Below are 19,494 nucleotides of genomic sequence, written 5' to 3' on the forward strand. Positions count from 1 at the left end.
TGGAGGTGAGGAAATGCTTTCTGGGTTTCTGGATGGCAGCAGAGTGGATTGTGGTGCCTCGACTGAGAGGAGAAAGATCAAAGACCAAGGGAGGAACAGGGTTCGTGGAGAAATAGAGGTGAAGAGGGGTTTTTTCCTAAATGCTTCATTCCAGAAATAAGAATGAAAGGGGTCTACAGTAATAGCCTATTATATCTGCCCATTTTTTAGTCCAACAAATAAATATTATACTTTGCAGAGAGTGTACCTTTGGTTTCAAAGGTGAAAAGATTATTTGAAATAACTGGCATTAACAGCATTCAGATAATATGGCTTGCGTTACTGTGCACTAAAAAATGAAGGTCTAACTTATAAAATCGTGTTATGTATCAGACTAATGAGAAAAAGCAAAACTCAATAAAAAACAATACAAAGAGGAAAATATATATTTCTGGTAAAGGTCTACATAAACAGAAGATAAGCTTATGGAAATAAATTTTTTTTGGACACCTGTTTTGGAAACTGTCTCTGCTTTTCTTCTACACTCAATACTACTCACAGAATGCTTCGCTTCTGACACTATTGGTCACCGTGTGTGTGTGTGTGTGTGTGTGTGTGTGTGTGTGTGTGTGTGTTTCCTACCCCAACCAATTCTTTCACACCAGCTGGGTGTCCTGCAATTCAATTCAATTCTGACACTAACCAGAGTTCAGGCAGGCTGCAGAGGTTAAGGGCTTATTCCCACAAGACCGCTCCCACTTCAGATCCAATCGCAAGTAGTAGGTCCTCAGGTTATCCACAATTTCTGTCCAACTTGGCTACAAATCAGAGGTTTCCACGATCCTGTCCTTGAATTCAATCATTTGCTCTAACAGCTCACAGAACTCAGGGAAACACATTTACCAGTCGATTACGTAATAAAGGATAATAAAGGATATAGATGAACAGCCAGATGAAGAGATACAAAGGCAAGGTCTAGAAGGGTCCTGAGCACAGGAGCTTCTGTTTTCAAGGGTGTACCACCCTCCCAGCATGTGGAGTTCACCAAACCAGAAGCTCTCTGAACTCTGTACTTTCGAGATTTCTATGGAGACTTCCTCACATAGGCATGATTGAGCATTAACTCAGTTTCCAGCCCCTCTCCCTTCCTAGAGGATGGGAGTGGGGCTGGGGCTAGGAGTCCCAAGCTTCTAATGCTCACTCCATTAGAACAAAAGGCATTCCAGGAAGTGATTCAGGAAATTCCAAGGGATTTCAGAACTCTGTGTCAGGAACTAGGGGCAGACACCAATACAGACACACCTCATTTTATTGTGCTTTGTTTTATTGTGCTTCATAGATGTTGCATTTTTGGTAACTTAAAGGCAAGACCCTCTACCAGCAAAAAGATTATGATCTGCTTTATTGCAATACTCATTTTATTGTAGCAGTCTGGAACTGGACCCACAATTCCTCCCAGGTATGCCTGTATATATATTCTCTATTATTTCACCACACCCAAGTTGGACATCCATGACAAGCAGGCAGGTGTATAGATCGGCACTGGAGAATCAGGGCTGGAGACTTGAACTTGGGGAGTCATCTTTGTTTAGATGGTACTTAAAGCCATGGGACAGAATGAATAGCCTAGGGAGAAAATGTTGATAGAGAAGAGAAGTGGACAGGGGTCTGAGGCACCACATTTAGATGATGGGGAGGAACCAGCAAAGGAGCCAAAAAATTGGCGATAAAGGGAGAAAACAAGGAAGAGGCTGAACAATAAATTGAAAGTGAAGAAGTAGTCACGGCAAATGTTGACCACTCTTCTGTAAAGTTTTGCTTTGAAAAGAAGCAGAGAATGGGGTGGTAGCTGACAAGAAAGTGAGGTCAGTCAGGGATTCTATAAGACTGAAGCTTACTAGGACCAGTTTTGTACACTGATGGCATTGAGCTAGTAGAGAGGGAAGTATGGCTGCCTGGCATGAAGTAATAACCTCAGGTGGGAGATTAAGAAAGCAAGAGAGGATAGGCTCTCCAGTCCATCCTGACACAAGCCTTTATAAAGCATTTACTGTGTGCCAGATACTGTTCCACATGCTGGGGCTATGGCAGTGATAAAGACAGGCAAGTTCCCTGGCCCTCTGAGCATGCTCAGTCCAAAGGAAGAGAGTAAGGCCATAAAGAATCAACCTGAATAAGATTATTTCAGATTAGGTTATGTGCCTGCTTTGAAGGAAGTTAACAAGATGATGTGACAGGGAGCAACCAAGATGATGTCCTTTAGAGAAGTCAAGGCTGATGGAGTGGGCAGCTGTGGTTTTTACCTCCTATCACCCACTTGTCCTACTTTTGATAATAGTGCCTTTATATTTTGGGGGGAACCATTTCTCCTACATGCTTAATACATGTTTTTGTGGAACAGATTCCAATCCATCTTCAAGAATAGGCTTGTGATCTTGGCCTACCCAATGAAACAATATGAGGGCATTTGCTGAAACTACTGGAAAAGAGAAACTTTTTTTACCTGGGAATTGTTGACTGAGTGGATTATAAACCTGGAGCTGCAGGCAGTCATCTTGTCACCGCAAGGGAAGTGTTTGGCTGCTACCTGGCAAGAAAGCCCAGAAACAAAGAGAGACCTGATAAGTGGAGAAATCACTTGAGCGCCTGATTCCAGCCATACCTGAAGGTAGGTCTACTCTTGGGCTTTTCAGTTAAGTGAGCAAATAAATTCTAGTTTTTCTTAAGCTACTTTGAGCTGGGTTCTCTGTCACTTATAATTGAACAAATCCTGATTGGTGAAGAAGGCCTGAAGGACACAAAAGGGCAGACTTAGAAGAGCCAGGGAGAAGCAATCCAGGTGGAAGGAAGAGGAGGCGCAAAGATTCTCTGCAGAAGAGTTTGGGGCATTTGGGGAACATGAAGGAGACAGGTGCATCTGGAATATAATAAGCTATGGTGATGGAAAGAGATTAGATAGAACCACAGGAAGAGAGTTCCATTTCCAGGAAAATGGCAGAAGAAGGGCACGAATGCTTTCCCACATAGCACTTTAAAAATGGTGGACAAATTTTTTAAATTATCTTTTATAAAGCATCAATGAGCTGGCTACAAAGTAAGGGAAATAGAGGCCAGAAACGACAAGAAAGGGCAACAAGCAAATGGGTCCTGGGGCTGGCGTTTGCCCTGAAGATACCTGTTGAACACAGAGGCCTAGACCAGAGAAAAGTATTTACTTCAACCCACAATGAGACATTTTACAACAGGACCCAGGACCCAGACAAAAGTTCCACAAGCAATATTCACCCTGTTTCTATGTGAGGCATGCTGATATTTCCTGGCCTATTCTATCTTATACTATTCAATTCCTTTTTTTTAATGCTGTTTGAGATCCATTCAACGATGGTATACCAGGAATTGCAGAGTTTCCTGTCTGTGGAGGGAAAGCCAAGGTGCAAACCAATTGCAAGTAGCACTCAGGAAGCATTCAGAAGAAAAAGACCATTTGGGGCTCCAGCATTTTGTTGGATTTTTCTTTTCCAGGGAGTTTCAATGTTGGCCATGTTGAGTTTGACATGCCTATTAGAAAGATTTTCAAGTGGGCAGCTGAATTTATGTGTCTGGAGCTCAGTAGGCTGCAGATGTGAATTCGGAATTATCAGCACATAGGCAGTGTTCAGCTGGATGAGATGATCCCAGGATAAGAGAAGGCAGAGGAGAAGAGACTACCAAGGACAGAGCCTGGGGCACTCAGATGTGAAGCAGCCAGTGAGAAGAAATGGCCCACACCTTTGCCCTCTTCTTTCTCCTTTCCTCCATCTTGCTTTCAGAAATGTGAATGGGCAGAGACCATCAAGGACCTCAAGACAAAGGCCTCGCTCTACAGATGGAAGAACAGAGAGCTGCTGTGTGGAGTCTGTTTCTTCCAGCTGAATCTAATTCTTCACTGATACAGGAACAAAATTGAGAAAATCCTGGCAAGATTGACCAAGAAACAAAAAAGGGGAGATGGCACAAGTAAATGATGTTAGATTTGAAGAACAGGACTACAGAACTACAGATGTAGCAGATATTTAAATAGGAGAATATTATAAACAATGTTATGACAAATTTAAAACAAAAGTAAGATAGACAAATTTCTGGGAGAATAAAAATTTATATCAAAAACAGTCAAGGACAGAATGCGAAAGAAAATTACAGAACAATATTACTTAAGAACATAGATGTAAATTCTCTACACAAAAAATTAGTAAGTTAAATCTAGCAATGTATTTAAAAGATAATAAATACATCATCATCAAATTGAGTTTACTTTAGGAAGGTTGATTCAACATTAGAAAATCGACCAGTTAATTAATCATATTAAAACAGGAGAAAAAACAAGTAAACATTTCAACTTATGCAGAAAACATTTGATGATTCAACAATCCTTTATGTTAAAAATTCTCAGCAAACTAGGTAGAAAGCACCATTAACCTGATGAAGCGCCTCCTCCTGGAAGGAGGAGTATCTACATATATCCGAGTTCTGTAAGGAAAATGTCTCTTCTCTCCCATTTATTTATTTATTCAATAATCTCTGATTTTAAAAGAAATTAAAATGTTTTTGTGGGCCCCTAAAAGTACTGTGGGTCCTAGGTACTGTGCTTACTGTGCCCAATGGATAAATCAGCCTGAATGATGAACACCGTTAAAAGAATGACTCCTATTATTTTCAGGATGTTTTTCTCCGGCAGGATGAAGAAAGAGTAAGCAACAGAGGAAGGCCATACAGAGGGCTTCGAAGATACTGGAATGTCCCATTAGACCAGTGGTGAGTGCCTGGATGTTCATTTTATCTTTAATCTTTAAACAATACATATGCTTTTATATAGATATAGATTATTTTATATGTAACTATACATACATGTATGCACATGCACATATTCTTCTACATGATATTTCACAATTAAATTTTTAAAATAAAAATGTGTAAGGACCAGGTCGTGTGGGGCCCATAGACCAGGGTAGGGCCTGGCCCACTGCAGAGATGCCATAAATGTGCATTGAATAATTTAATGACCATCTGACTCTGGATCAGATCCCTCCTCTCGCTCATGACAAAGCTCCAGCTGTGGTTTCCTGTAATCCCCCACTGCCACCATAGCAGTGGCTGGTGGAGGTTCTGAGGATCCTCCTCCAGGCTGTCTGGCTGAGCCTGAAGCCTCCAGGCCCCAGAGGGACTGCTGGGCTGGTTCCAGCTGCTCAGCCTTAGGATGCTAAGGAACAAAGACTCTGCTAAGAAACAGATCCCTACACCCAGAGGCCAGAAGGATGCAGGGGTAAGGCTCTGGGACAGACAACTGCCTGAGGCTTCTAGAGACCACAGTGAGTGGCTCTTCCCCAATCTCTTAGATGGCGTGGGGCAATAGCAGTTCAGTCTCCCCAGTCCCAAGGAATAGATGGATCTAGGCCCTAGGTTCAAGGAGACAAGTGGCATTCAGAAGAATGGACCTCACATTAAGTGGCTCCCAGATCACCGAAGATCCTATGCTCCCCAAGCATGGCTGGCATAATCTCTGACCTGATGGGGTCATGCCGGCCAGGTGACGAGGGAGGCCTGGTGACCAGACTGAAGGATCTTGTCCATGTCTGGCTCTATAACACCTTTGGGCCTTGGCCCAACTCTAGGAGTTGTTATGGGTTGAGAGACTATAATAGAGACTGGATTTCCCATGGGCCAAGTAGAATGAGGGCTCTTAAAAAATAAATAGCCTATTTCTTGCCCACTTGAATTTGTGTACCATATTCATACCCACTACACTTGCTTTTGCCTTTTTTCTCTCTTCTCTTTCTGACTCTCGAGGTCTGTCTCCACCTCCCTCTCCAGGTCTTTCTCTGATTCCGCTTTCCCCTCCCCGCAATCTTCCTCACTACCCACTTCCCCCACCCCTAATCTCTCTCTCGATGGCTTCCAGCCCAGCTACAGAACATTCTGGTTCCAATGAAAAGACGCTTTTGCTGTGTGTGCATCAGATGCCAGGACCTCCCCTCCCCCTCTCTCCATCTCCTTCCACACACACACCTCCTGTAGTATCTGTGGCCTGGACTCAGCAGCCACCCCCATGGCCACCTCCAGCTCTAGCTGGGGTTGCATGTGGGGCTGCCTCTCCCTTCAGAGGGAAGGCCAGAGCTCAGCTGGCTCATGTATTATTGAGTTCCTGTGCTGGTGGCTCAACTTGGCAGAGTGCTGGGAACCCTCTGCACCAGCATAGAAGAGTGGGACAAACTCAGGGTCGCTGAGGCTGAGCTGGGCCAGGCTCTAAGCTCCCAGGCTCCCTCCTATCCCTCCAACTGGGCCCCCAGGGCTAAACATGGCAACTCCTCACTCTTCCACTTGATAGGGAACTCAGCCCAGACCTAGTCAGAGGTACCCCATGCTCTCCCCTGGCCCTGACCTCTGATCTCCACACAGTTCTTCATCCTTCATCCTCAGACAGGGGGCCCCTGAGGGCTGGACTGGGGCTCTGCGCTCAAACCGGGACTAGATGTCTGAATGATGAGAGGCCAGGTGAAGAGAGGTCCTGGGGGAGGAGAAGCTATCTTAGTAATGCAGCCCCAGCTGCGCCCAGCTAAATGCAACTGCATGAGCAACCCCCAGGCAAAATCAGCAGAACTGGCTAGCTGACCCCGGCTGAACCACAGAATTTTTAGAAATAAAATATCATTGTTGCTTTAAGCCACTAAATTTGGGGGTAGTTTATTTCTCAGAAATAGAAAACTGAAACGAGAGCCGAGTCTTCTCTTCCCTTATCCTCCACATCCAGTCTTGTGGGATCCACCTCCAAAACAGATCACGTGTCTAACCACTTTTCCCATTATCCCCAGGCACCACCCTCTTCCAGGCCGCTGTCATCTCTCGGCTGGATTACTGCCACAGCTTGCTCACTGGACACCCTGCCTCCAGTCTTACACTCCTGCAGTCACCATACCGTGACCAGAGTGAAGCCTTTAGGGGATTGGTCAGATCGAGACCCTCCAGTCAATTCCTATGTCACTTAGATTAAAAGACAGACTCCTCAGTGGTCCAGTGCCTGCCATGTCTCCACCCCATCTCCAGTCACTCTCCTCTAGCTCACAGCACTCCAGAAACACGGGCTTCTTTTCTGTTTCTTGAACACACCAAGGTGACCCCCACCTTGGGGCTCAGAAGATTCTTCATCTAGGTCTTTCTGTGTAGGTCTTTCGGTTCCCAGCTTAAATATTCCTTCCTTAGGAAGGCTACTCATAGAAGAGGAAACTGAGGCTTGGAGAAGGGAGGTCATTGCCCAAGTTCACACAGTGAGGAAGAGGCTGGAGTGGGATTCCATCCTAGGTCTGTGTGATGCTCCCCCATCCACATCCACTCCAGGGCTCTTTCTACCACATCAGTAGTTTGGGAGGGTGAAGGTGGTCGGCATGGGCTCCTGAAAAAGGGGTAGGCTTGGAGGGGCTTCCTTCACTTACTTCTCCCACAAACACCCTCAGCTCTAACCCTTGGACCCTGCCCTGGGCTGGGGACTCAGAGATGAAGCAGACCAGACTTTGCACTCTGGGAGCTTCCATCTGGGGACAGGGAAAGCAGCAGAGGAAGTCAAGGCCATCAGAGGGTGTCAGAGTTAGCTCAGGGAGACAGCCGTCTAGCTGGGGGCTCTCTGGGAAGGCTTAACAGAGATTGTGACATTGGCTATAGGAGAGGGGCAGAAAGTAGAGGTGGTGTTCAGTGTCCAGATCTGCCTATTGTTCCCTGTGAGTGACCGAAAGAGACATGTGCATCCATGCCAGTGTGTGTGTGCGTGTGCGTGTGCGTGTGCGTGTCAGGGAGACAGCCGTCTAGCTGGGGGCTCTCTGGGAAGGCTTAACAGAGATTGTGACATTGGCTATAGGAGAGGGGCAGAAAGTAGAGGTGGTGTTCAGTGTCCAGATCTGCCTATTGTTCCCTGTGAGTGACCAAAAGAGACATGTGCATCCATGCCAGTGTGCGTGTGCGTGTGCGTGTGGGTGTGTGTGTGTGTGTGTGAGCTGTAGCAGGGTGAGGTGCAGGGCACGCAAGAGAAGGGCTGAATGAATAAATGGACTTTACTAATATAGAAACTAAAGCCCAGAGAGGCTAAGTCACCCGCCCCAGTTCACCAAGCCACTAGGTAGTAAAGGTAAGATTTGAACCCAGGCCTATTTTGACACCACACAGAGTAAGGTGAAGGAGTAGAGGTCTATCTCCTCCAGGGCCCACTGCTAATTCACTATGTGACCTCAGCTAAGGCTATTCCCCTGCGGGCCTCATTTCCACATCAGTAAATTGAGAAAATTGGATGAAGCACAAAGACTCTGCAGAAAATACTTCTACTAGAAGCAGCCCCTGTCTCAACCTGGTACAGGATAGCACCTCAGCCTGCAGCTCCCTCCAAGCCTAGCAACTGGGTGATGTGCTAGCAACAGCCAGGGAGCCCCAGGAATCAGGTGAAACTGGGATCTCCCACCCAACAGCCCAAACTAGAGTTCCAGAACCCCCTACAGCCCATCTCCTTAGAATTCCAGGGCTCCAGTTGCACCTTTATCCACATCATCAGCCCAGCCTAAATCCCAGCTCTCCAGGGTAGCTTCTGGATTCCCCTGGTTCTCTCCAGCCTTCAGGACACACCATCCTTTGGCCAATGAAAGGAAAGAGGAGAGGCAACTCTGAACGGTTACTGGCCCATTGTCTGACTGTACAGACAGACTTGACCAATCAGACCTGAGACAGCCTCAATTCCCACATTCCAATTCTGCTCATCCTCCACCATTCCATTCTCTTCTACCTCATGAGGTTTCCTTTTAGTTGGTTCCATTCTACTCATTCCATTCAGAATTCCAGAAAATTCTTTCTGGGAAAGTGGGGTATGGTAGGCAGAACTGGAGCTGATTACAGAAGGGAACTCTTGAGGGAAGAATCCCCCATTCTGCTGAGGTCTGGGGCAATCTCCAGGGCCCAGTTTCTGGGGTACCCAGAGGAGTGACTGCAAAGAGCTCAGGCTCTGAACAGAATGGACTTGGGCTCAGCTCTGGGCTCTGCCACTTACTAGTTGTATGATCTTGGGCAAGTGGCTTAAATCTCTGAGCCTCTGTTTTCTTAGTTATACAATGGTGATTTGGGATTTATTCACTGAGTTATTGGGAGGATTAAATGGAATGAGGCACATGATATACCTAACACGTAGTAGGTGGTCATGGTCAGTAGTAGTAATTTGTTCTCCTGTTTATTCTCAGAGGCAGTGGTCTTGTTTCAGAGAGTCCTGACTCCAGAATGGTTGGAGAAGAAGTGGAAAGAAGGGGTTAAAATAAAGTAGCTATCATCATCTAGCACTTACCCTGTGCCAGTTTAAGGTATAATCACTACCTTGAACTATTACTACTTTACTTTATACACAAGGTGTCTGAGGCACAGAGAAGTTCCATACTTGGCCAAAGCCACCCAGCTAGTAAGTGCAGATATCAGGGGCACATATCCAGATCCAGGTGCTTTGACTCCAGAGTTTACATTATGAACCACTGTACTATCGTATCTCACATTAAACCCATTTCAGATGAAAAATGCTGAAGTTTAAAGAGGTTCGTTCATACTGCAGCTCAATAGGGGTGCAACTAGGACTCCCCACTCAGTAAGTTCTGGCATTTACACTGTTGTGTGCTGCCCCCTAGTGCCCCTTCTGGGAGAAGCACACCAGAGGCAAGCAGCCGACACTCACCAATTCACACTCTCTCCTGACCCACCGCTCCTCCCCACACCCAAAGCTGCAGGTCTTATAGCTTCTAAATACTCTTTGAATGTCACCCATATATACAATCACAGTATTTCTTGGCTATCTTGCAAATCCTCAAATTCAACAAGTCTAACACCACCAAGTTTATACTTTTATATCCCAAACTTGGCCTCGCAAATCCTCAAATTCAACAGGTCTAACACCAAGTTTATACTTTTATATCCCAAACTTGGCCTCCCCAGTCATCTCCATCCATCCAAGTGGCACAAGCCAGGACCCTGGCCACCCTTGACGCCTCCCTCCCCCCACTACCGCCAGCCCAGGAGCCAGAAAAGTAAACACTGAACACAGCAGAGCAGCAGTGGTGGAAGCAGAGGATCAGGACAGTGGTCCCCAATCATGGCCAAGAAGCAAAACTGAGCTCGGGTGGCTCTGGTTAGACAGGCAGGCCTTTCTGCTTAGAAAGTAACCCAAATGCAGCTTTGTGGCTAGGAGGAGGGCATGGTAAGGAGCACTGTACTGGGAGCCAGAAGGACTGGGTTTCCACTCATCCCCACTACTCAATCACAGTAGGGCTTTGGGACCTTGATGAGCCTCAGTTTCCCCATCTGTAAAATGAATATGCCTACCTAGAGCTGTTATAAGGATCATATTAAAAAGTGTTTGCTTTATAAACTGCAAAGGGAAGTATACAGGAGAGGTGGATTTTTATCTGGGAAATTCATGCTGGTGGACCTCTCTTTCCTTTGTTATGCTGAGGTATCTTGAGTTTTTTAAATTGTGGTAAAATATATATATATAAGCATAAATTTTGCCATTTTAATCATTTTTAAATGTAAAATTCAATGGCATTAATTACATTCACACCGTTGTACAACCACCAATCTATTTTCAAAATTTTTCATCATCCCAAATAAAAGCTCTGCACCCATTAAGCAATAACTCCCTATTCCCTCCTCTCTCCAGCCCTTGGTAATCACTAATTTCTGTCTCTATAAATTTATCTGTTCTAAATATTTAATATAAGTGGAATCACATTTGTCCTTTTGTGTTTGGCTTATTTCACTTAGCATAATGTCTTCAAGGTCCATCTATGTTGTAGCAGTTATCAGAATATTCTTTTTATGACTGGATAATATTGTGTGTATATACCACATTTTGTCTATCCATTCATTTTTTCGACATTAGTTGTTTCCATGTTTTGGCTATGAATAATGCTGCAGTGAACCCTGGCATATAAGTATCTGTCTGAGTCCCTGTTTTCAATTCTTTTGGGTATATACCTAGAGTGTCATCAGCTTCTGATGGAGTTTTTCAATATGCACTGTGGTGGGGGGGACACACAGAGTCCAGTATGTTTGAGTGTGGGAGGGAAAGGGACAGAGAAGAAGAGAGGTTTCAGTGTGGCTGTGCTTAGAATAACAGCTAACTCATGCCTTTTGCAAAACATTCCACAAAACACTCCAGAGGGAGAAATATTATCATCCTCATTTTACAACTGAGGAGAAGGGAAGGGGCTTATTCAAAGCCACACAGCTGGTGAAAAGCAAGGCTGGGGCTCCAGAGAAAGGTTCCCTCACACATCATAAAGTGCAGCCAGAGATTCAAAGGTCATATTTTCCTTCTTTTTTTTTTCTTTCTAGGTAAGGCAAGTAGTTCTGAGATGCTTCGGTCATCATGTTCTTACTTATTAATCTACAGCATTTTAGGTACCATAAAATGAGAATTTTGTAGTGTAGTTCTGCACTTTTACAATTAAACATGTTCTGGAAAAAAAAAACAAAACCATGGAGACAGAAAAAAGATCAGTGATTGCCAAGAGCTGGAGTTGAGGGGAGGGATTGACTACAGAGGGGTTTAGGGGAATTTTGAGGGGTAATGGAACTAATTTGCATCTTGATTGTGGTAATGGTTATGCATTTTTCAAAACTCAAGGAACTGTACACTAAAAAGTTGAATTGTACCATATGTAAATTATACCTTAATCTATAAAAAAAAAAAAAAGGATCAATAAGTGAATGTGGGGAAACTAAATAAGATTCTAGACACATTTTTTCTACCTTCAGAACTTTGCAAGTGATAGTGTCCTTAATAATTTAGTTAGAGCATAAATTTCTATTTTTATTCATTCATTCATTCATTCATTCAAAAATGAAAGCCCTCGAACCTACCATCCAACCCAAGAACCAGAATATTACTAAAAATTAAATCTACTAAAGGGCTCCCCGCCATCCCTGATCCCTCCCGAACACTATTCTGAATTTTGTGTTCCTCATTCTCTTGCTTTTTTTAAAAAAAATAGTTTTTTTCACATATAAATTAGGCTGAACCTTCTGAATTTGCCATTTTTATAGGTCAAAACAGGTCGAAAACCAGTAATTCCATATGATTCAATCCACTATGATGCCTAAACATACTAGTAGTTCTAGTTGTATTTGAACTTTATAAAAAGGATACTATTACTCTATATGTACTCTTCTGGGACTTGCATTTTTTCACTCAATATTATATCACCGTGATCCAGCCATGTTGCTGTTTTTTATTCTTTACCTTCTGTTAGTGGTGTCTGAGAGTTTTTGGTTTGGGGCTACCATAAACAATGTCTCTACTACTGTTATTGTACTCATCCCCTGGGGCATGTGTGAAATTCTTCTAACCCAGGAATGGACTTGCTGAGACTTAGGGTACACAGATGTTCAACTGTACATGATGTGACTCACTTTCTGAGCTCAAACTGAGGATACAACTACCACTTGCCCCAGGTGAGTAGGTGGAGAAGATGTGGTGGGAGGAGTTATCACAGAGGGTCTCTGGTAGAAATTAAACATCTACTGTGTGTATGTGGTAGGGTACCTGTGGAACAAGATGATGGTGCCCTGAGAGGTGAGACAGGGAAGGAAGCCCCCTAGTTGCTGTAGGAGTCATCTTCCGAAAAGTCCCATTCTAGCTGGGCAAGGAGAGAGTTTGGCAACCCAAATGGTGCAGACGAAGTGCTCTGTCCTAACTGGCAGTATCTCCATCTGAGGTTAGGGGGGAATGAGAGGGGCACTGGGGTTGGGAGGTTTTATATCTTTGGTCCATCTGGAGGGGAAGGGGGCTAGGCAGTACTGAATTCCTCTCACTTACCAATTCTTACCCCAGTCATCTCTTCCCAGTCTTTATCTCACTTTACATCCATTATCTTTTTTAATTCTCCCCACTGGGGAGAGGTACTGTTAGCACCACAGATAAGGCACAGAGAAGGAAAGTGACTTGCCCTAAGTTACAGTTTGTGCCAACTGCCTGAGCAAATAATTTCTCCTTCCTAATCCTGTTTCCTTATCTGTAAAATAGGACCGATAACATCTGCCCCACCTCACAGACCAGTGGAAGGGTTAAACAATACTGTGCAAGAAAAGGGTTTAGCATGGAGCCTGGAGATGCTCCCTAAAAATCACTGTTTATTGTTGCTGTTGTTGCTATTAAGTTATTAAATTGTTGTTAAGGGAAGCAGAAACCCAGCACAGTCTGAGGCCTGACTTCTTGCCACTCAGTGATGTTGTCTCTTGCAGAGATCCCATGGGATGGGGTGATCATGGCCCATTTTGGCCACTGCTGCTGACGTGGGATGAGTCTTTCAGAGCTGTACAGCCCAGCCCCCTCTTCCACCAGCTACCAGTCCCCAAAACAGGTACTTGTCTTCTGCAGATTTCCCAGAACAGAGAAGGTGATCTAACTACCAAAGCGGAGGACCCAGGCCCCCTATTCTGCCTCTGGACAAAAGAAGAAATCAGAGCCAGTGGTTCATTCAGTGGAGAATATCTGTTGAACACCTAGTATGTGCCAGGTCCTGCAATGGGCACCAGGAGCATCGGGAACAAGACCAGACCCTGTTCTCAAGGTCAGAAGTTAAAGGAGAAGACAGAAGACAAGAAAACAAGAGTATGCTGAGTATTATGATAAAGAAGTACAACTGTTCTATATAACAGAAAACCAGACAGGCCCAGGGGTCAGGGAAGGTGTCGCAGGAGACATTCCCTTTGAGCTGGGTCTTTAAGGTGTGGCAAGCGTTCCCCAGGAGCTCAGAGACGCTAGGACCACCTGCCGTTTAATAGAGAGGGGACTGAACCCCAGCGTCTGTCCACTCTGCTGCCAGTCCTCACTTACCCGAACTAGGCACAGCGCGGCTCTCGCTTTCGGAGTTCGCAGGCGGAACCCCCAAGTCTGGTCGCGGTGCCCGCCCAGAACCTGGGGCGGAGTCTTGGTCCAGGTGTGCGGCGGCGGCGCTTCGCGGAGGCAGGAAGTGTGTCCTCAGCGGCGGCCCGTGCAGCGCTCCCGCGAGACGCTCACAGGCGCCCCAGGTGAGTGGCAAGGGGGGCGGGGGAGGGGCCGAACCGGAGGCCGCTCATCTGGTGGGACAGGTAAGCCCCGCGCGGGCCTGAGGGGGCGCGAAGCGGGCCGACACCAGTGTGTGGAGATCCCTGAGGCTGCGCCCGGATGGGGGAGGGTCTCGGGCCGGTTCCTTGGGGACCACCCTCCCACTTCCGGGGTGCGCGGGCCGGGCCGGGGAGCGGCCCGAGCGGGCGCCTGGGCCGGGCGAGCTGAGTGGGGTGAGGGGGCCGTGGTCGCCCTGAAGGCTGCGCCGGCTTGGGGCGGGGGCCGTGCACAGCTTAAGAAACAGTGTCAGGGCGGGAGAGAGGCTGGGTTCGCGGAGGGGCTGAGGGCCCCTGCAGCTGGAGAGGGTGGTGCTCGCCCCCAGGGCATTGCTGGTGTAGGGGCTCTAATAGTCCGAGGAGCAGTGCCGGGGTCTGGTTTCCCTTGTCCCAGGACCAGGTGTCCGCAGATGCGGGCTAAGCCTTTGGGGCAGGAGATCGAAGATGCACTGATGCCGAGTGCGAGAGCCGACGGCTGTTTCGTGAGCAGGGCTGGGGTGTCCCTCCCGGCCAGGAGTGCAAGACTAGACTGGGCACGGGGGTGGGGCAGAAGCCAGTGCAGCCGGGCTTGTCCTGGGGACCTTGGGAGGAGGAGAACCGTAGCGAGACAGCCCAATGTGTGTATTCTTAGGGACTAAGGTGAGGGGAAGAGCAGCAATAAGAAGTTTGGGGAGGGTGGGCCTGGGGCCTTCGGACCCTAAGGAAGATTCCTGCAGTGCCTTGGGGCGCCCAAAGATCCAGTCCCTCCCAGGTTCTAAACCCCCTGCTTGCAGTATCTCATTTAAATCTCACGTGGCCCATGAAGATACTCATCTTTTCTCTTGTTAAAGATGAGAAAACGGAGGCTAGCTAGAGTCTTGGCCCAGCCCTCACAAAACCAAATGTCCAGTATTCCTAGGATTTTGGAGATGGGAGTAGCAGCATCAAGAGGCAGAGATACAGCCTGGACAAAATGAGCCGAGTTTGACTGCAGGAGGGTTCAGAGCCTAGAGGGGAGGGGAAACTGAGACCGGCACTGTCCTCACCTGGGTTTTGCTCTCCTTCCCTCCATCCCACTGCCATCCGAGATGTGTGGCACAGAGCACAGTACATGGGCTCTGGAGTCTGGCAGACCACAGTAAAAATCCTGCTCCATCCCTTTCCAGCTAGGTGCCTCTGGACAAGTCGTTGCAGCTCTCTGAGCTTCAGATTCCTGTTCTGTAAAGCAGAGCTATAATATGTACAGGACAATTGTGAGTGTTAAAGCAAAAGTCTTCTTAGGCTAGAGCCTGTTTCTGGCCCATTCATTGCTATTTTCAACCTGTTCACTGCTGTTTCCTCAGCGTTTAGTACAGTGCTGGTCACATGGTAGGTGCTCAGGAAATATTTGTTGGATGAATTTAATGAATAGTGGCAAATCCTAAAGTCTTGGAATCGGATGAGGAGACAGTTACCCAGACCATCCATCATTAGTAACCCATTGATGTTCCTACAAACCACAGGTATCCCAGAGCTCAGTGTGGTTGAAACAGTGTAGATATGCTCACCCTCCTCATCCAAGGACTAAGCTCCCTCTGTGGCCCCTTCTCAGACACAGGCTTGTCTGTGGAGCTGGCCACTTTAACTAACCCCCTTCCTCCCAAGTATTAGATGGGATGAGGCAGTGGATATAAGTCTAGGCCAGGCTGGTTGGGTACAAATAGATGTATTGCTTTAGACAACTTATTTAACCTCTCTGAGCTTCAGTATAGTAACAATAACAACTACAATAATAATACCTGCAAATAGAGTTGTGAGAATTAATTGGTTTAATAACATTTAAAGCACTTAGAACAATTAACTCACTAGAATGTAAACTCCTGCGGTTAGGGAATTTTGTCTATTTTACCACTGTGTGTACAGAATTTAGAACAGTGTCTGGGCACACAGTAGGCCCTCAGTTAATATTTGTTAGTTGAGTGAATAAGTGAACCCATTCCCATCCTCACCCCACCCCCCATCCTGTTGCTCAAACCAAGGCAAAGGTTTTTAACCACTTGCCTCTCTGGGCTGTGAGAGACCATTACAATTTCAGTTCGCATACTTTTGGAAAGGGGATTTCACACACAAACACCTCCAGACACTGCTCCCCCAGCTCTAGTCAGCCTAGAGCCTAAGTCTTTCTCTTTCCACCCAGTGGTCTTGGTTCTACCCTGAGGTCTCACAGAATGTGTCAGTCCCCCGAAGCAGTTACCGTACCCAGTCCTCTTCCAGACAGGGAGTCAGAAAGGCATCAGACACAGTCCCTGCCCCTCAGGGTTATATAGGCTCATCTTCAAGCAATGGATTCAAGGCCTGACCCAGCTGACAGCCCAGCAGAAGGCTGTAGTGAGAAGGGCCCCCATCTGACTTGGAGTTCTAGAGGGCCCTTGGAGAAGGAGTGCTGAGTGGAACCAGGAGAATGGGTTGAAAAGTTGCAGAAATAGTTTAAAGAACTCTTGTGTCCTCGTCCTCATTAACCATGGCTAACATTCCCTCCTTCCCTCTCTCCCTTTTTCTGCACACATACACCTGATTTTCTGGAACATTTTGAGATTAACTTTGTAGACATCATGCTCCTTTGTCCCTAAATGCTTCAGTGTGTATTTCTTTAGAATGAAAACATTGTATTATATAACCATAGTAATAAAATTCAGGAAATTTAGCATTGACATAACACTATTAAATAATATACAGTCTGTTTTTAAATATCACCAATTATCCACATTATCCAATTTCCACTTTTTCCTCTTGAGCCAGGATCCAAGCCAGGATCACTCATTGCATTTAGTTGTCATGCTCCTCAACTTGGGCTTGTCTGATGTTTCCCTATGATTATATTTAAGTTATACATTTTTGGCAGGAAAACTTCATAAGTGCTGTTGCCTCCTTAGTGCATAGTTTCAGGAGGCACATGATGTCAGTACATGCCATTATTGGTGATGTTAACTTTGATTGTTTGATTAAAGTGATGTTTGCCAGGTTACTCCAGATAAAATTTTTTTTTGGCTTTTTTTTTTTCTCATTGGCTGCAGCAAGTATAAAGGACTGGAGGTGGCCAAAATGGGGACCTTGACAGTATGTGGGTGAGAGATGATAGTGGCCCTGTTTAGGGAGATGGCATTGATGTGCTCAAAGCACATTGACTATTAGAGCCAGAACTGGGACTAGAATATAGATATCCTGACATCCAGTTCCAGGTTGCTCACATATTACCAGTTCTAGGACCCAGGTGCCATTAAACCAGGGATAAAAAGATAAGGGATCAATATCTTATAAAATCCAGGCTAAGGGCTGTTATTGCCCTATAAAACCCTACATGTATTAGAACCCTTCCAAATACATCACTACATAATGTTCCATGACTCCCTCTGGCAGTTATTTACTCCGATAATGCCTCATATATCCTACGTGTTCCATCTTACAAGCTTTTTAGCATCTGTTTTCTCCATAAAACTGTGTGTAAATCACAAGAACAGGGTCTGTACATTCATCCTCAGTTCTACAATGCCTAACACAGGGCCAGGTTCAATGTTTATGAAATGAGTAGTTTTATCTCTGAGCTTGCTAGCAACCAAGTCAAAAAGGGTAAGATGTATTTTGTGGCTTAGCTTTCTTTTCTAATCAAAGGAAGCAAAACTGCTTGGTGTTAAATGTTGCTAGGAGAGCAAATCTGAGCCAGACTGAAATATTGACAGGGTACCTGTTACATTCCCATGTCTGATTTGAAGGAAGAGGGAAAGAAAGATAAGGTAGTAATAATCAGATTGTGTAGCAAGTCATGTGGAGTGGCGTTTGTTGAGCAGCCCCAGAGGCTCTATGCTGGGTGGATTTACCAACAGTGAGAAGAAACTGGGGGAGACCATTCCCCAGAAAGCAAGATCCCAAGAGATTTTTCTTTTTATGGGATAAAATACACATAACATAAAATTTACTATTTTAACTATTTTTTTTTAAAGTTAACCATATAGTCCTATGGCGTTAAACACATTCACATTGTCCTATAATTATCACCACTATCCATCTCCAGAACTTGTTCATCTTCCCAAACCGAAATTCTACCCATTGAATGCTAACTTCCCGTTCCCCCTACCCCTAATCCTTGGCAACCATCATTCTACTTTCTGCTTCTATGAATGTGACTATTCTAGATATTTCAAATAAGTGAGACCATATACATTTGTCCTTTTGTGTCAGGCGTATTTCACTTAGCATAATGTCTCAAGGCTCATCTACATTATAACATGTATCAAAATTTCATTCCTTTTTAAGGCTGAATAATATTCCATTGCATACAGCACGTTTTGTTCATTCATCTGTCAGTGGACCTTTGGGTCGTTTCCGTCTTTTGTTTATTGTGAATAATGCTACTGTGAACATTGGTATACAAATATATGTTCAAGTCCCTGTTTTCAGTCCTTTTGTATACACCCAGAAGTGGAATTGCTAGATCATACCTTAATTCTATGTTTAATTTTTTTTTAAAAAACCACCATACTGTTTTCCATAGCAGCTGTGCCATTCTACATTCCCACCAGCAATATACGACGGTTCTAACTTCTCCACATCTTCCCCAATGCTTGTCATTTTGTTTTTTCAATAGTAGTCTAATGGGTGTAAAGTCCTAGGAGATTTTGACATGTAGGTTATATACAGAGAGAACTTCCTCCTTGGGGAGGGAAGGAACACTAAATGAGGGTTTATGCACATATTTGTGCCTGGCCACATCACAGATCTCTCAGAAACCAGGAGTCTGACACTCTTCAGGTCAAAGCAGGAGCTTGCCCCTGACCTCTGATCCTGACTCCTTCCTGGACTCTCCCAACAGGTGCCTGGCTACAGCAAACCATGTAATGAGCCATGCCCCGCCCCGGACACCCCCGCCCATCATCTGGGCCCCCACGCTTGGGACCCTGGGAGCAGCCAACAGAGCTATGCCTGGAGACCTGTGATGTGCCATCTCAGCCTCCACCAAGCCGCCGCACACGCAGGCCAGACCCCAAGGATCCTGGCCACCATGGGCCCGAGAGCCTTACGTTCATCTCTGGCCCTGCTGAGCCTGCTGCAGAGCCCCCAGCCTGCTGCCTGCTCTGGAGACCCTGGGTGTGGGACTGGTGCCGGGCTGCCTTCTGCTTCCGCCGCTGCTGGGATTGCCTCCAGCGCTGCGGAGCCTGTGTGCGGGGCTGCAGCCCCTGCTTGTCCACCGGGGACTCCCCTGAGGGGGCTGCTGAAGCCACGTGGGCCAAGGAGCACAACGGAGTGCCCCCCAGCCCTGACCGTGCACCGCCGAGCCGACGGGATGGCCAGCGGTTCAAGTCAGCCATGGGCAGCAGCTTCAGCTACCCTGACGTCAAGCTCAAAGGCATTCCT

The 19,494-nt window shown here is 46.0% G+C and overlaps 1 protein-coding gene and 1 long non-coding RNA gene across 2 annotated transcripts in view; both read left to right on the forward strand.

Moving 5' to 3' along the window:
• Window positions 1–673: 673 nt before the first annotated feature.
• LOC112472940 lies at window positions 674–7,182 on the forward strand. The gene is made up of 4 exons (XR_003043849.1): window positions 674–1,438; window positions 2,381–2,647; window positions 4,676–4,770; window positions 6,825–7,182. It is a non-coding gene; the product is annotated as an uncharacterized LOC112472940 (long non-coding RNA).
• A 6,895-nt stretch (window positions 7,183–14,077) lies between these two features.
• The window catches only part of KDF1 (keratinocyte differentiation factor 1), a 7,632-nt gene continuing 2,215 nt past the window's right edge, over window positions 14,078–19,494 (forward strand). Inside the window, exons 1-2 of the mRNA XM_006924375.3 lie at window positions 14,078–14,115; window positions 18,953–19,493. Coding sequence (XP_006924437.1) covers window positions 18,985–19,493 — 509 coding nt within the window. The 5' untranslated portion in view covers window positions 14,078–14,115; window positions 18,953–18,984. The remainder of the gene's footprint in view (window positions 14,116–18,952; window position 19,494) is intronic.

This window comes from Pteropus alecto, unplaced genomic scaffold, assembly GCF_000325575.1.
Source record: "Pteropus alecto unplaced genomic scaffold, ASM32557v1 scaffold39, whole genome shotgun sequence".
NCBI classification, from domain to species: domain Eukaryota; kingdom Metazoa; phylum Chordata; class Mammalia; order Chiroptera; family Pteropodidae; genus Pteropus; species Pteropus alecto.